At 40.4% G+C, this 17,117-nt stretch overlaps 1 protein-coding gene across 6 annotated transcripts; it reads right to left on the bottom strand.

The window, feature by feature from the left end:
• Positions 1-1,632: 1,632 nt before the first annotated feature.
• On the bottom strand, positions 1,633-16,607 carry ATMIN (ATM interactor). Of its 6 annotated transcripts, none has more exons than XM_035543195.2 (7): positions 16,447-16,607; positions 11,753-11,878; positions 10,674-10,873; positions 7,724-9,708; positions 7,447-7,525; positions 4,696-4,733; positions 1,633-2,568 (listed from the first exon to the last, which is right to left on the bottom strand). In XM_035543195.2, exons 1-4 carry the CDS (start codon positions 16,474-16,476, stop codon positions 7,878-7,880), a joined length of 2,187 nt encoding a protein of 728 aa, XP_035399088.1. In that variant the 5' UTR covers positions 16,477-16,607; the 3' UTR covers positions 1,633-2,568; positions 4,696-4,733; positions 7,447-7,525; positions 7,724-7,877. The 6 variants fall into 6 exon arrangements, with proteins under 6 accessions (XP_035399088.1, XP_035399085.1, XP_035399084.1 ...); XM_035543192.2 differs by having other exon boundaries at positions 7,878-9,708; positions 16,447-16,595; XM_035543191.2 differs by having other exon boundaries at positions 1,633-2,525; positions 7,736-9,708; positions 16,447-16,595.
• Positions 16,608-17,117: the final 510 nt, after the last annotated feature.

A 17,117-nucleotide genomic window follows, 5' to 3' on the forward strand; every position in this document is an offset into this window, starting at 1 on the left:
AGCCAGAAAGAAAATCTGCCTCTCTTAAATTCAATTGTTTTGACAGAATGCAATCAATCAGCTTGCCAACAAGCAATTTCTTTAAGTGAAGGAAATTCAGAATCTAAACACAAACTGATCCGGGGATGCTTTTACTGCCAACAGAAATAACAGTAAGTTCTCAGCAACACCAAACAAGAAAGTAGTTCAAAAACACGTGGGGCTGATCTCTGAACAGCTATCGGCTTCTTCTCGATCTGTTCTTAATCAAGAGTCAGAATTTGTCCTGCCTTTTAGACTGCCTAGCCATCTTTGCAAGTTTCATGAGGACAGTCTGTTCAAAGTAGCTGACTTTTGTCCACAGGCGAAATCTGCTCTATCTGAATAACAAGCCTGAAATAACTCAACCCAAACTAAGCAGAATATAATTCCTACAGCAGGAATAGCCTGTTATTCCTGCAAGGGTAGTCAGTTCCTAATACACTGACTCTTTCAAAGATAACTTTAAATGCTCTGAATGGGAATTTACTTTCTAGATACTTACCACATACTGCCCCCTGGAAATACCTTCTATATTTTGCTACCACTGGGGCTGAATGCTGCCTCACACACTTACCTCAGTGTCTGATGGCACTGAAAACAGCAGCCTGGTACACCACAGAGAGCGTTTCAGTTGTGACTATAGCTGCTGTAATAGCACAGATGAACTTTCAGTCACAGAGCATCTGGTCGTTCACCTACTCTGAATTAATATGGAAGTCTGAATTAATATGGAAGTTGACAAGATACACAAGTAAAAATTCAAACATTTTATATTCTCCAACAGAGAATGGTGGGATCATTATTATTAAGCATGGGGACTATACAGAAGGGGACAAGTATCATCCATGCTAGCATAATAGTATTAATTTTTAATAGTATTTTTAATACTATTTTCTCAATTACATACACCATATTGCAAAATAATATGGGCTATTAGAGAAGATTGTGATTTTCTAGCAGGGTACTTTGAAAGCTATTAGTCACAAAGCAGTTAATTTCTGCTTAGGACTTGAGAGATCTTGAAAATTACAGGAGTAGATGAGAGTGAAGAACTTAAAGTAATCCTTCTGTCCTGACAGTCTGCTGTAGAAGAAAGGCACATCAGTGAGCTGCAACTGGAAAGGTATTCCATTGTGCATGCAAGATAATTTAAATTTTGCATTCATTGCTAAGAAGTTTGAGGTGGAGCACCACTACTGCTGCCAGCCTGGATGCTGCTGGTCAAAAGAACCCAGCCCCAGCTACAGACATCCAAGTCAGCACAGAAGTCTATGCACAGGCTCAGCTAAAGAAGAGAACGTCTCTAATGGGTGTTCCAGGTTCATAAAATGTAGCACCTTGTTATTCTGATTACATTTGTGTTTTAAGTTTAAGCTTCCTAGGATTCATTGGGAAGTAGGAGTACATAACAAAACTCAACTTTTTTGCAGCCTCTGGAGATCAAGGACTGATACTGTAAGATCGCTGTAAGTTACAAAACCTCTACCAAACCAAAAGATAACCAGCTTTCAAAAGGTAAGATGTTAAGGAGGAATGGGTGGTACTTCCTAACAGGCACTGTATGCCCAGGCCTCTAGAGGAGATCACAGCCATTAAAACAGAAAGCAAAAATTGGTTGAAGTTAACTTTATTCCAAAATATGTATAATTTACAGGACTAAATAAGTGCTTCATTTGTGAACAAAATGTTTCAATACTTGTGAATAACTTACTAGTAGATTTGTGTAACACTTCAGTTTCCAACATCGGGAAATATGAAACAGTATTTTGGCACAGGATTTTCTCTGCATGCATTAATATACTTGAATGTTTCACAATTGTTAGGACAACATTCCTTCTTTGGGATTGTCACTTGTAAAACAGGTATAAGAAATGAGAACTTGCTTTTCTCTGCTCGTTGCAAGTTTATTGGCTTACATAGCAAGAATCATACATGAACATCCTTTGAAAACTAAATTTGTCCACTAGATCAAAATCCCACCAGTGATGAGAAAACACATTTTAAGGTCATTTTCCAGACGTATTAACTCACACATGCTTTGGGAAAGGCTCACCCGTGAGACGTATTACTCATCCATCCCAAATAGTTACAAGTTTAAATTAGATCATAATCAGTTCTTGAGTTCTGTAAGCTGGAAATAAAGGCTATCTTTCATATCTAGCTTTATTTTATCATAGATGCATTTGCAAATATCTGTAAAATAGAATATTATCAGTCTAGCTCTGCATGCGAGTGCTTGAAGCATGCATGTAAAGCATTACTTGTTGTAAAATGGATGCTGCATGGTCTACATCATCACAAGTCATCTATTATATTCCATCGCTAGTTATGTTGAAGACACTCCTGAAAAGCCAGTATATGAAAAAGAATCAGAAGTAAAGGACTTCTGTTGTTCAACTAGAGATCAGCAGCTCCTTCGGGAATTTCCACTGTTTCAGGCTGTCTGATTACATTTTCGGTGAAGCAGAAGAGTCGCACACGAGACAAACATAACATCACCCTGACTGCAAGGCAATGCAGAGTTGAACGACGTAGTTCCTTCATGCTCTTCATTGCATAGCAATGGCAATTTAAACAAGAAAATGCAATCATGCTCTAAGCAGCAAATCCTTCTAGCACTCATTTTGATTCGCATCAACCGTAAAAACAAACAAAAAGACAGTAACAAAAGGAACAGAATATGCAGGTTTGCACCATGCATTGAAGCAGCAACCCTATCCTCATAGTGTTCATACAAAATCATTAATGGAGGTCTGTTTACAGTAGATCTATTCTATTAGGAACTCAAGTATAGCAGCACCTTAAAACAAACATGAATGAAAATGCTTACAAGGCCCACAGCATTAAAAACATTTTGGTGTGAATGTATTTGGAAGAGTATGTTGTACATTAAGGTCATGTTTAAAAAAAAACAACACAAAACATTTCAAAAATAGCTTAAAGGAAGCTACACAGCCTTCACAATAAAGGCAAGTAAGTTTGGTGAATTGTCATGAATTGTCATTTCAGTAACATGCTATTTTGCAAGTTGAGCACCTTATGTTGATTCACTGTGTATTATATTTGTCTTACTTATCCCATATTTGAAAAGTTATTTAAAAACAAACAAAAAAACCTCAAGATCTCTAAGATCACAATCCTGTCAACGCTTACATCTCTTTTCCAAGCCTCACAAAGATCAATTTACATCTGACTAACCATGTGAGCGTGTTACCAGGATAAAGATTTAAAACAGTGGAAGGCCGTCACCTTTCTTTGTTCCATTGCTTCTACACTCTCAGGGTACATATGGCTAACAGGGAAATTTAACCTTTTGTTTTCAACAGAAAACATGACTGAGAGTGTGCCTTGGAATAAAATTTTGAAAGGAGTGTTGATTACATACATAAGTTACAGGTGCTGAGATGGTTAACAAGACAAGGTCTCCTAAGGCTGTCTTTACAGCTTTTTAAGTTAAACAGCTGTATTATTATTATTATTATTTTAAGATTTCATGTCATTTGGAAGTGAGAAGTTTCTAGACACAAACAGCTTTGCATAGCTAAGAACATGTGTCGTTAATAAACTGACTTTAAACTAGCAATGTCTTTTAAGCTGACAGGAAGAGCTAGGGGAAGGATTCGCTCCCTACTCAAAGCAGAAGCAAGTATTTACAAGAGTATTAGGGGAAATAGACGTAACCCTAACTCCTAAAGTAGAAGAAACTTATCTACTCTCATACAAGCTTTTAGCATCAAGTGACAAACAAACAAATATGGAAGGCAACAAGACAGGACTTATATTCTGGCTGCTTTGTGCTTCTCATAGAATGCACGTCCCAAATTTGCTTATGTTTCATTTCTGATTTTTCATATGCCTTCGAAGTGGAATGTATTTAACTTTTATAAGTCAGTGTTCTCTCAGAAGCGGAAAGTTTCAAGCAGAACCACTCAATTTTGCCTACACATGTACACAATTGTATTATTCTTAAACACCACAAAACTAAGTTCTGCTAAAATGTATCTGTGACTTATGAATATCTTCAGCTATCTGAAAAAGTGTAAGACACTGATACGTTTATTTTGAAATTGCTTGGAACAAGTTGGATCCATTAGACAGCACAGCTAGCGAATACACCTTTCCTGACCAATTCTTAACAGATTGCTGTAGTCTCAGTGAGGCTGAAATTATAGTAAACTGAAGGCAAGATTAAAGTTTCTGACAACCTGATGATCCAGAAGTCCCGTGAAGTCTTTGGAAACAGTATTACCACTAGTAATTTGTCAGGCTCTATAGGCATTTTCACTTGTTTTCTGGAGCACCAACTATCCTTCCCAGAGACAAAAGACTGAACTTGCTGAAGCAGCAGTTGATACACAATGGTAAATCTCAGGCTAACTTTCTCCTTAAGCACTATAGAAAAGCTCAAGCCAAACTACCAAACTACTGACTAATCCAGTTTTAGAGTAGTATTACACAGACATCCAGATTGAGATCCAGTAATTGCAGCATAACATAATTAAGCAGGAAATGCAAAGAGTAAGCACAAGTAATATTAGTATCACTTCCAGATAAAAATATGTGCTAAGAGGCTGTGGAGAATCTGATGTTACTTTTTGTATAGCGGTTCAAGTGGCAGTAGAGGATACAAAAGAGAATTAGCAAAATAGTAAGTCGCTACTGATCAATACTTACAATAGAGACAGTGCCTCGAAAATCAAATCAGAGACAAACTGCAGAAAAAGGGAGATAAGTATCATTTCAGTACTACCAAGAAATAGTTCTGATTGAAATTTATTTTGAAAACAATGGCCAAAATAGAAAATTAACCATTTAAAAGAATCTGTTTAATTTTTAAGAGTAAGTAGTATTGATCAACAATTTTTCAGATCAGGTTTCAATAGGTATCCTGTGGGATTCAGGAACTATGAACAGTCTGTTTTAGTCTTTGCATTTACACAAAAATAATTAACGTATCCAAAATAAGGGACATATGCCACCAGTGTAGGATCCAAACTTGTTTCTTTTATGGGGAACCAAACTTCTGAAAAAAATACATTAATTTAGGGAAGCAGCTCACTGACAAAAAATGTGGGTACATTTAATGATTTTTTAATACTTTCAATAAGTAACTTCATGTTGTAGTATTGTGTTCATCTAATTAAAGTTCAAACTTTTAAACTGATGAGGAAAGGAAATGGTATTTGCATGTTCTAACAAAACACAAACTTATAAATAATTTTAATTACAAAACACAATAAATGAGTAACAGTCATACTGTAAGACTGTCCACAAAAAATCCCCCCCCCCTTTTTTTTTTCTGAGAATCACTGATGTTAAAAGGTTTGGCTTACACCTTAACAACATGGTGATTCTCATTTGGATTTGTAAATTAGCTTCAAAGTCCTTGAAATGCCAGCTGGTCTCTCAGAAGGCTGAAACTCAAAGCCTCCCATAATTCTGTTCCTCATCGCTACAGTCCTTCTCTTGCAGAAACAGACCAGCTTTCTATATTCAGAGGTAACAAAGTTTCTCACTTCTGCCTTCTACAGCTGGGGAAAATAGTCTTCCCCAACTCTCAATTCCCTTTATCTCAGTAACCTAGGAATCAGATTTATAGCAGCTCGTGTCAGTCTAGACAACTCGCACACTGACGATGAAGAAGCCTCCGCATGCAGAAGCGCTCTCTGCTATTCCAGCCAGGGGGAAGAACGGAAAAGGAAAAACACTTCTGAAGCCCAAAGATGTAACACGACTAGACAAACACTGCAATGCAATAAATTAACTCAGTTTTGTCATTTACCTTATTTCTCAATTTCAAAGCAGGCAGGTAAACACAAATCAGTCATACCTTACAAAATAAAGAATTAAAAGCTATGTCTTCCTTTTCCAGTATATCCCACCCTCAAGATTAGAACTGTAGACCTCGTGAAAACTGGTGGGACTTTCCCCAAAGCAAAATTCTTGTACTTTCCCTTGGAAGTACAGTATTTATTTATGCAGTTTCTTCAGCTAGTGCCTGGAAGTGTCTGAACACCCACCTAGAAATGCTGAAAAACTAAAAAGGCAATGCATCCATGGTTTCAGGCCTTTTTTTTTTTTTCCTCCTCTCTCCCCAGGAGGAAAATGGAAGTTTCAAGGTTGAAGAGATGATCTCCAGCATCAGTTGAGATACTTATTAGTGTGTTGACTTAACTATGGCAATTTAAAGAGTAGTGGGAAGAGAGAATAAAATGGGAAGGTATTGCTCATTTTCAACAAAACAAGCTAGCTGCACTGGATGAGTAACCAAACTCCCACATCCTTGAGCTGAGGATATGGAGCTGCACACAAAGTGTAGTGAGTCTTCAAAAACTAAGGCTTAGACGAACATCTACTGGTGGGCTGCCTAGTAAATACACAGCCAATAACTCTCCTCTCATAATAGAGGAGTAAAATCTGTTACGGGCCCAGGAATTTGACACAAAAATGTTTTGCTTTTCATTAAGGTAACAGAAACTAAAACTTGCCCAGGACAAAACCAGAGGCCTACATTTTGCAAGTATTTTAAGGAGACAAAAATCAGTTAAGGCCGAATTCCAGCATACATTCACAACTGGCTTACATTTTTCATGTAAATGCATCTACTGCCAGTATGGTACCAGGGGTAAAATAAACATAAAATCGAGGGGTCACATGTTTCTCCTTGACAAATCAGTCTGAGTTTTTGGTTACACTCAGCAAACCCTCCAAAAGCTGCAGGCACCACCAGCTGCAGATCCATGTGCAAAAGCAAAACACACCTCCTCTTCCCAAAGGGTTTTGGTGAGCTGATCTTGCAGCTCGGTTGTACAGAGCTCAGTCTGCTTTGTTTCTGGAAGCAGAAGTCCAAATTCCAAAACCAGTAGAGTAGGTGCAGGAGTATCTTAGAGAATTTAATTTCTCACCTTTAATGGTTTTTGTTAAGGTAGTGGAAATATAAACCATTATAACATTTCCCATCTCATATCTTGGTAGAGGCTAGGGGAACTTCAGCAAAAACAAATTATTCCAGTTTTTGAGGCACAAGCATTATAACATTTGCATCTAACACTCAGAAATAATTTAAGCAGATCTCTCCTGAAGACTCTAAAAATATTTTAAGTCCCGTTTATTACACTAGCTAAAAGGACAACATATTTTTCTCTGTAATTATGTATTCTAAGTAATTTTCCTACCATTCAAAGGGCATCAGTGCAACCTGGGGAAAAAAACCTACTGCTCTCTACATTTTTTCTTTTAAAAAAACTCAATGTTCAATAATTCAAGAGTCTATGTATATCTAAGCCTGTCAGACAGGTGTTTGGAAAACTTATACAGGAGAAAGAACTGTGAAGGCATGAAGTAAAAGACGACAATACAGCTTATTACGTTCATTCCAGATTTAAAATACAAGCTACTAAAAAAAAGTAAACAGAAGTAGCTTACACTAAGAGAATCCTCCCCCGTAAGTTCAGGGAAGCATCTGAATTGGACAGGTCAGGTTTTGGTCCAGCACAACGGAACCCTATATATAAGCCAGAAATAGATATATATGGGACACCTTGGAAAGTTCTTCCGTTTTAACGAAGCAGTATCGGCTTTGTAAAGTCTGAGCAAAAAACATAGGCACCACAAACTTTTGTTTAAGGTTCAAACTTACATTAATGTTATGCCCTCCCCCACCCCTCTTTATGCACACATAGTGTATGTTGAAGTTACATACTCAACAAAGTACCTTCAGCATGAAAAGTCTCTTAGGCCATCTGCACGCAGTAACTACATTCAACAATGCAAAATGGGTGACTTGGTCAATCTCTCTCTCTCCCACCCCAATAATTTAATTTCAAACCACACAAAACAGTTTTGTGACACAGTACTCAATGGCTGGGCTTGTCAGAGCTCTGAAACAAGGAGCACAGCTCTTCACAGGTCTGTGTTTCTACCGAACTGAACTGGGACTCCATTGTATTCCAGGCTAAGTCAGCCAGAAGAAAGTCATCCATTGCTGTCTGTGTCTCGTTGCTGGTAAGGAATAAATTCCCCAGATTCTCAAAGCAGCTGTCCATAGTCTGTGTTTCAGCGCTATTGAGCTGGACTTTGCTTTCTATGCTCTGATTAGGTATGTTTTTAGTGGCAGGATATACTTCTGTCTGGGTTTCTGTATCCGATGAGTCAGTACTCATGGAGAAACTAGACTGCTTCAGAATGCTTCCTAAAGGCAGGTGGGTATTACTGTCCAAGAAGAAATTCAAGTCTGTCTGTGTCTGCGTATCAAACATCTCCAAACCTAAGAAGTTAGAATTTCCTCTGCAGCTATACGATTGAGTGGCACTGTCTGAAAATAAGAAATCAGTCTGAGTTTCAATGTCCAGCGACTCCAAAACTGGCTCAGAGTTTAGGGTACCAAGCTCACTCTCTTCAGTCTGAGTTTGGATATTGGATGCTGAAAAGAACTCTTCAATGTCAAAGTCTATTCCTGTGCTCTGTGATGGACCAGATGGCAGATGTGTGTCAGCATTAGAGCTAGTCTCGGACAAAAGGCCACGATTATCCAGGGTCTGGCCAGACATGTTTCCTGAAAAGATATTTTCCAGATCACTTAGCAAGTCCATTGTCTGCGTTTGATTATCCATCGTATTTTGAGGTGGAAGTATATTAGTCTGGGTATTAAAGCCGATAAGGGATTCAGACTTCACTGTATCTTGATTGAGGCTCTTGCAATTACTCCTCTGCAGCAAGGCTTGATCTATATTTGCAGCCATTAAGTTGTTTTCTGGAAGCTCAATCTGAGTAGAAACATTATATGATGGATGAACATTGTCAAAGATGTCACCGCACATTACAGCCTGGTCCATTTGCACTCTTCCATCAATGGAGTCCTGTGTTCTGTTGGTTTGAGTCTCTCTAGAAATGCCACATGTAGGGAAACAAGCCTGACTGAAATCATCAGTCTGAGCAGCTATGGATGAAGTCAGTTTGGAAGCAGGCAGCAGCGTCTGCGTTTGTACACTGATGGGTAGTGAAACCTGTGAACTAAATGACAGATCTGTCTGAGAGCAAGAAGACACAGAAGAATCAGGAGTCCAGGCTGCAGCCGGCACAAAGTTCTGTGAAATATAAGATAAGTCAGTCTGTACATTTATTGAAGAAATGTTACTCTTATGACAACCATTCCCTGGTTCTTGACCTGGGCTATTTGGTGCAACCTTGTCCAAGTCAACTTGCACACCAGTACTTACTGGTTCGTTATCACCAGAATTTGTTACTTTTGAGACAGGCATAGTGTCTTTAAATACAAGCGTTTCTGCCTCCAGTGCTGGAATCAGAATCCCTACAGACTGAGGCAAGAAATGAACGGTACTTAAAACTGAACCTTGATTATCAACAGCCACTACAACAGGTTTGACAGAAGAATCTGTTGCAGACACATACACAGGCAAGTGAGCGAGCTGCATCACTGGAAGTTTAACCAAAGCCACCTTGGGCTTTGGCAAAAGCATCTTCGGTGTACATTTTGGCTGTACTTGCTTCGTGAAGTTAGAATTGCAGGAACCTTCAAAAGAGGCCACTAGTTTCACTTCAGATGACTCCAATTCCTGAGTGCCAGGATTACTATTATGTGTATCGATGAGTGCTTTATTTGCTTTCTCTGCCAACTGCTGATTATGTACGGAGGTTTCCATTTTCCTTTTCTTACTAGGAGGATCCCTGTGAATATGAGATCAATAATTTATATTCTCTTCAAGCATAAAACATCTGCCTTCCATGTTTTGAGTCACTGCATTGAAAACAAACTCACGTCCCAGAGGAGGCTGGAGATGACAGGACAACCAATCCTGATTAACATACCAAAAAACCTCCATGCACTTCAGTTTTGTAAAATTTCATTCCTTACCCTCCCATTTATAAAAAAAAAAAAAAAAAAGAAATTACTTTTTTTTAATGAAGACCTATGTTCTAAACGGAGGTTGAGGTTTAGAAGCTTTTTTTCCCCTTTGTATGTTAAGCACTCTGATTTGAAGATGTTTACTCTGTTATTTTGATGTGAACTCTGACTGAGTATCGATGAAACAGAGTTTATAAAATCAGCACACAGGTAAAGGTCTCTCATGGAAACAGGATACAATTAGCACTCCTTCACACAAAATTTTGCAGCAGTTCAATCAAAGGAAGACAGGCTAGGCCTCAGGAAACAGACTGTCCTTTACGAAATATATATACACACCTTAAGACAACTATGAATCAAAATATGTATATATAGCTTTTTTTTTTTTTTTTTTTTTAAGAGAAGAATCCACTAAAACTTACAAAGGTGACTAGACTATTCAGGAAAAACTCAACTGCATTGCACACCATTTACCAGCTGTAAACATTTCCAAATCATCTCTACTTTCACAGAACTGTAAAAGCACTTCCGACAAGCGTTAGCAGTAACTCACTGTTTTATATACAAGGAAAACTGAAAATTGATCTTATTGATTAGACAATCATCACTGCCTGAAACAAAACAGAAACTGCTAAAAGCAACAAAACAAAGGAACTGCTGGAGAGTTAAAACAATGTGAGCCAATCTCAAAAGTAATCAACAGAAAGGAGACAAAAAGCCAGTACGTGGGACACCGAGGACTCGGGGATGAATACAAATAGCATTATTTTAATTGATTCTCTTTTACCTGTGCTCCGCAGGAATTTCGTGGCCAGTTCTGTAAATATGAGACAATAATGCTGGCCTGCTGGCATACGGGCACCCACAAGTACACCGGAAAGTCTTGCCACAGTCCTCTATGTGCCGTTTCAAATACCATTCTGTACCATAGGAGTTACTACATTTATCACATTTGTGCTTCTTTTCAGCATGCATCTTCATAAAGTGCTACAATACACAATGAAAAGTAAACATTAGCCTTCAGCTAAGTTAAAGATGATTTAGAGGAAATATTTACATTTTTTCTTTATTTGTTAAATAGTACTGAAGAGTAGAATTAGAATCTTTTGAAGTCTCATTAGGAAAAGTTACGAGCTTAAAGAATTGAATGGAAACCATTAAAGTTTGTAAATCTGCTTGTACTATGTGCATCTTACAATATATACTACCTTTGAGTTAAGAAAACTTGAGATTGAATAGAAAAGTTTCATTGCCCAAGCTGGAGTACAGGCGACTAGTGGAATGTAACAATTAACAAGTTTTTATTTGCACGTATTTTGTGTATACACAAAATTCATACTATTTTCAGCTCTCTAAGCTGTGAGAATGATCTCCTGGGAGGTGCCTGATCATATTAGCTCTTTATCAGCAGCTTTCACCACTTCAAAATGCAGATAAAAATGTATGTGCCCTAATGCCATAGGAATTTTCTTATTGACATTAATGAACTAAAGATGAATCTTGCCAAAGAGTGTAGCAAGTACATGTTGCAACATGGAGACACTCCTGAGGATCTACAACTGAGCAAAGAGTTTCCAGTCAAACAAGTCAACTTCAGAGCAAACATCAGAACTTTTCATTTATGGCACCAAGTGCTAGATATCCACCTCCTAGGAGCCAGGCTACCACAGGTGACCAGAGAAGAGTGGGTTTTTAATCACTCACAATGAAACAAGTCACACAGAACTCTATCCATGTAGAGTTTCTGCATATACTTATATATACTGGGTGGCTTTGCTCATATCCAAATGCAAGTGTATGCTCTCTGGAGATGAGATGGTCAGTATCGAATCGATATAAGAATAATACTTTAGGAAAAAGGATTACCTGTTTCACAAGAGAAAATTGGGAAAATGGTCTGTTTGGTCCTCTAGGGCAGCCTTCGATAGGACAGCAGTAGAATTTCTGTGGAGTTTTCAACCCCTTCCTTATTGGTGCATTAAATTTTCCATCCTGAAAAAGAATAAATTGGGAAATTGACAACAATTCTACAGGTCTGCACATTAAAGGCACTGTTCAGAATATACATCAACTTTGGCTCAATTAGTTTATGCAGTGGAAAGATATAGGAATAGAATTTTCCACGTGTGGATGCTACCTTGCAAATTTATCAGAAATACATCAGAATTACGAAGCAAAATAACAACAAGCTCTACAGAGCACCGGTACTGTACTATTCTACCAAGATATTTGCTTGAGGTTGCAAGTTATACCCATCTTTTGTGTTATTCGAGCCAAAAAGCTTTCCCTACATGCACTACACTACACTGCCAATTCAATGTGGTTTTATTTGTTAGTAGCACAGTCTACTTGAAGCTCTGTTAAAATAAGTCATATATTGTATAACACAATTTTCTGACACTAGAATTTTGCTGGCACTGTTTAGGGTTGACCTGCAATAAAATGAAGAATGCAAGTACATACTGTCACTTAATTCAGATCATAAACCAAAACTCACCTCTTCTATGAAACTAACAACTGGTATGCTAACTCTGAACCTCCAAATATGAAGCAACTGATATACCTGTGCATTCCAATAATATATATAATTTACCTCACTGACTTTATCGCATGCATACAACAGAAGAACATAACTGACTCAAAAAGGACCTCAGAAATACATATAAAAAAGACACACTGATGGGATCATCTGGATTGCTCAACAACAAAGAACCATTCCTATTGAGGACACAGCCATGGAAACCAGACAAGACACATCCCTCTAGACATAACCAAACTGAAAGGGTCTCAGTGGAAGCATCAAATAAGTGTCCTAGCCAAAAAAAAAAAAAAAAAAAAAAAAAAAAGGCAAACTATTAGCAAAAAACTGGTGCTCAGAGTAGCTGAGTCTCCTTCCATCGTGAGGCTGAGTAGAGGCCGACCAAGTCCCCAGAGCCAGTTAAAGCAGGCCAGCAGGCCATGATGCATCTCCAAGATCATTACTCAGGTGCGAGTTATTGGAGCATGCCCTAATTGAGCTCTGCGTCTGCTTTTCCTCAGCGCGATAACAATCGGAGTACGCACGGGAAGTGCTGAAATGTTGATTTCGTACCACCGACTCCCTAACTACGTTCTCTGGGCAGATCTCCAGCTGCTCCTGCTTACACAGGTTAGACCATCCGTAAGGAATCCGCAACGTGCAGCAGTACGATCAGGTGAAGTAAACACGGAGTACTCACAACAGCTGCCAGAGCAGAGGGGCTCACTGTTTAACCCGCTCTCCTTACTCAGCTACAGCCATAACCCAACAGCTCTGGGTTCTGAGCTACTGGAACCTCGTTTTTTGAAGAAAACCTCTTCTACTTCACCTGCACTTCAGGAATACCACAAAGCAGATTAGTGGGACACTTCAAAGATGCTTTTTTAACTCAAACCTCTCTCCTCTCAATCTAAGATACTCTATGTAAAATATACCTGAAATATCACTTACATTTGCACATGCTCAACACTGCAACTTGCTGACACCGCCACAAGTTCATTTGGATTAATGATGTCTTGTACTCAAAAAAGGAAAGTTTAGAGTCTCTTGATCAAAAACGGTCAGCTGCCAGTTCACATACACACGAAAACCCACCACCAGACTCTCTAAAAATGGAGTTTCTATGCAATGTTTTAACATTTTAAGCACCTTTCTGTACGCACCGCAGCTTTTCCCTTGGACAAACCATTCATAAACAGACAGGTTTTTATCTCTGCAGAAAAATTTTTGTGAAATTTAGTTGTTCCAGCCCCACTGCGTGCAATTACACTTGTTGACCCCGAATTTACCCAGAAACAATTTTACCAGATGCGACGAACCCAAGTATGCAGGAGGAATAAAAGGTTTACCTTTAATTCAAAACTACATTTGGTCTCTCCCACTGCAGATGAAATCACCAAGCTTAGTAAGCAGCAATTTGAGTTGCTTAGAAGCGTGTTATATTTAATGTTACAATCTAATAAATAACAAGGTAATATGTTCAGGCACTTAACATGTAAACCAGTGTCAGATTTTTAAAAACTACCCAAGTACTAATACGGAGAATAAACCCAAGTGTTTAAAAGCTATGTATACACAAGCGATGCATTTTTTCAGTAAAGAGAAGGGCATTTAGCCTTACTATAAAAACCTAGTGTGGTAGTGTAATATTTGCATTTGGGTAACCGACCCAAAGCGCGAGCTGCCCTTTCCTGTCCACCACTGGCTACAGTCTCCTTGCTATCACTGCAATCCACTGAACCCTCTCGTTTACATCAATTCCTCTAGCTGCATTTTTAAAACACACACAAGTCTTCCCCTTCTCTCCCTACAAGAATACAGACAAAATATTCAAAAACTTTTCAAGCCTAATAAAATGCCAGTTTCTAGCCATTGTCCTCATTTGTTCATTGGTTTATTTAAGCTAAGGAGCCAGAAAACAAGCAGCTAGAAATCAACACTTCATCATATCTTCTTTGTTAGGCCAAACAAGCCAAGTTCTTCTAATTTCCCTTTGTCAGACACCCTTGCCATTCATCATCCTTAGCTGCCCTTTTCTACACCTCTTTGGGGTTTGTTTTAGCTTATTTGAATCAAATTTCTGCCCGGCAGCAGAGACGGAAGATATCATTCTGAAATATTTCAGGCTCATCCTTCTCACAGCAGCACTACCCTAAAGGCTCCTATGCCTGTGACCAGGTAATTTCTGTGAGCGTTTCCCATCTCAGTTACTTCTGTTACAAACCAGGACTGGTCAATTCTGTTACCAGTTCACAGAACTACGACTTTGTATCACCACACAAGACCCTGTTTTTACAGGATCATCTCACTTTCTTATGTAAATGCAGTCTTCTGCAGTTACAATACCTCATCACTTTTGTTATTATAAGATATTATTGGTACTAACTGTATTAATGGCAATTAACCACGTCAACCTCCCTTCTCTTCAGCACTACGACATCATCTTCTTCCCCAGCACTTCTTTACTAGCTCATTTGCTAAGCCCTATTTTCACTAATACCTCGTGTATCACTAACAAACACAAGCTACTAAGTTCTTTTAGTCTTGGCAATCAGGTCTTTCCTAAACTGTACTTGGTGTCTGCTGCATATGCTCGGAGTACGAGCTCAAAACTTAAAGGATGTCTGCTGAACCTGAACAACCGCTTTAAGCTTCCTTTGTGCCTCTGCTCGTAGATACATGCAAGATACAATGAATAAATAAGACAGAAGTTGTTAGTGAATATCACATTTCTACTCATTTTTTCCCCCACTACTTTCAAGCGGAAACTGAAATAGTAAAATTGACAGCAAACATTAATGAGGAAATCTAGTGTGAATATGGAAATAGAGCGACTGGAGAGAGGAGACTGCAAGAATCCTTGAGACTATTTCCTTTTGTCCATCATGAGCTGAAACACATTGTTGACGCTAATTCACCATTTTACTAAACAAACGTTTGTTGTTTACAGGCTGTAGCTACATTCTCAGAAAGCAGCTGGGAATGCTACTCTTGAAGTTGTCCGGGAATAGCATTCATCCTCACACATCCCGCATTGTCATTTGGAGAAAAATAAGGGCATCGTTATGAAATGCCCACACTCAAAAACACGCGGGCTCAGCTGGAGCCCCCCCCCCCCGCCTCCTCTCCCCAACCATACTACATGTTCTCAGCCGTACAACAGCAACGAGGGCGTTCCTCCCAAATGGCATCCACGGGGTTTTGTTGCTGTTATTCAGACATGAAAAAAAATATAAATTAAGATCAGCCCAACTATAACACTCAGTGTTTGGATTATGGTGTTGCTGTTATTCAGGCATTACAAAAATAAATCATAGAATCATTAAGGTTGGAAAAGGCCTCCAAGATCATCTGGTCCAGCCATCATCCTACTGTCAATGTCACCCACAGAACTGTGTCCCGAAGCACCACGTCCAGCCTTTCTTTTCCTTGAACACCCCCAGGGACGGGGACGCCACCACTTTCAGCCCAATTTTAACACTGAGCGTTTGGATTATGATGTTGCTGTTACTGAGGCATTAAAAATTAAATAAAAATGAAATCAGCCCAACTCTTACACTCAGCATTTGGACTGTGATGTTGCCGTTACTGAGGCATTAAAAAATAAATACAATCAGCTTAACTGTAACACTCAGCGTTTGGATGGTGATGCTGACTGATACGGGTGGGAGATGTGGTATGTGGCAGATCACAGGCGGGACCCTGCCTTACTGCAGAAAGGCAATGAAAAAGTGAAATATAAGCACTGAGCGTCCAAGAACTTCACGTTACCGCAGCCGTGCCCAACGCCGGCACAGCAGCGGTTATTTAGCGGCGTTCTCCACACCACCGCTCGCACACGCGCTCACCCAGAGCCCTGCACCCGCTTTTTCCACAAGGGGGGGATTTAAAGGAGGGGGCGGCGGCAGGACCCGAGGCCTCCCTTCCCCTTCCCCTCCCTCCCGTCAGCGCAGGGCCGCGTGCCGCCAGGCCGGGCCGAGCCCCCCGCCGTGAGGAGCCCGCGGCCCCGCTCCCCCCCCTCCCTCCCTCGGGCGGGCGGTACCTGCAGGCGGTGCGCCTTGCTGAGGTGCATGCTGAGCGCCGGGCTGTTGGGCAGCACCTTGCCGCAGCCGGGCACGGTGCACAGGATGTTGGTGCGCACCTGGCACAGCTCCGTCACCGACGGCCGCACCAGCTCCAGGGCGGGAGCCGCCTCCCCGCCGCCGGCCGGCGGCAGCGGCTGCCCCGGCCCCGCGCCCCGCCGCGCCGCCGCCATCTTGGTGTCAGGTGCTCGGCCAGCGCTTCCGCCGCGCGGCGCCGCCCCGCCCCGCCGTCACTGCCCCCCGGTGTGACGTCACGCCCGCTGTCGTTACGTCACGCCCGCTGCCGTTACGTCACGCCCCGCAGGGGGCAGTCGCAAAGGCCCCGTCGTTGACACCCGTTTGTGGCCGAAAGGGAAAACGTTACCCGGGTGTTCGCGTGCTAGGGGCTGCGGCCTGGCAGTCCCCCCCCTGCGACGCTGTTTTTCTGCTCTCCCAGCCTCTTCGTTGCAGAGAAAGTTGCTGTGATTAATAAATAGTTGTCTGCTTGCCTGGAAGTTCGGTGTAACAGCCCTGGTTACAGGAAAGTTGTCTGAAAATGAGCGACCAACTTTTACATTGTCCCAAAAGGCAGCGCAGGCTGGCTTTTCCAGAAGCAGACCGCAGGCAAGGTACTTAAAGTGCTTTAGAGAAC

Source organism: Cygnus atratus, chromosome 12 (genome assembly GCF_013377495.2).
Source record: "Cygnus atratus isolate AKBS03 ecotype Queensland, Australia chromosome 12, CAtr_DNAZoo_HiC_assembly, whole genome shotgun sequence".
Classification (NCBI taxonomy): Eukaryota; Metazoa; Chordata; class Aves; order Anseriformes; family Anatidae; genus Cygnus; species Cygnus atratus.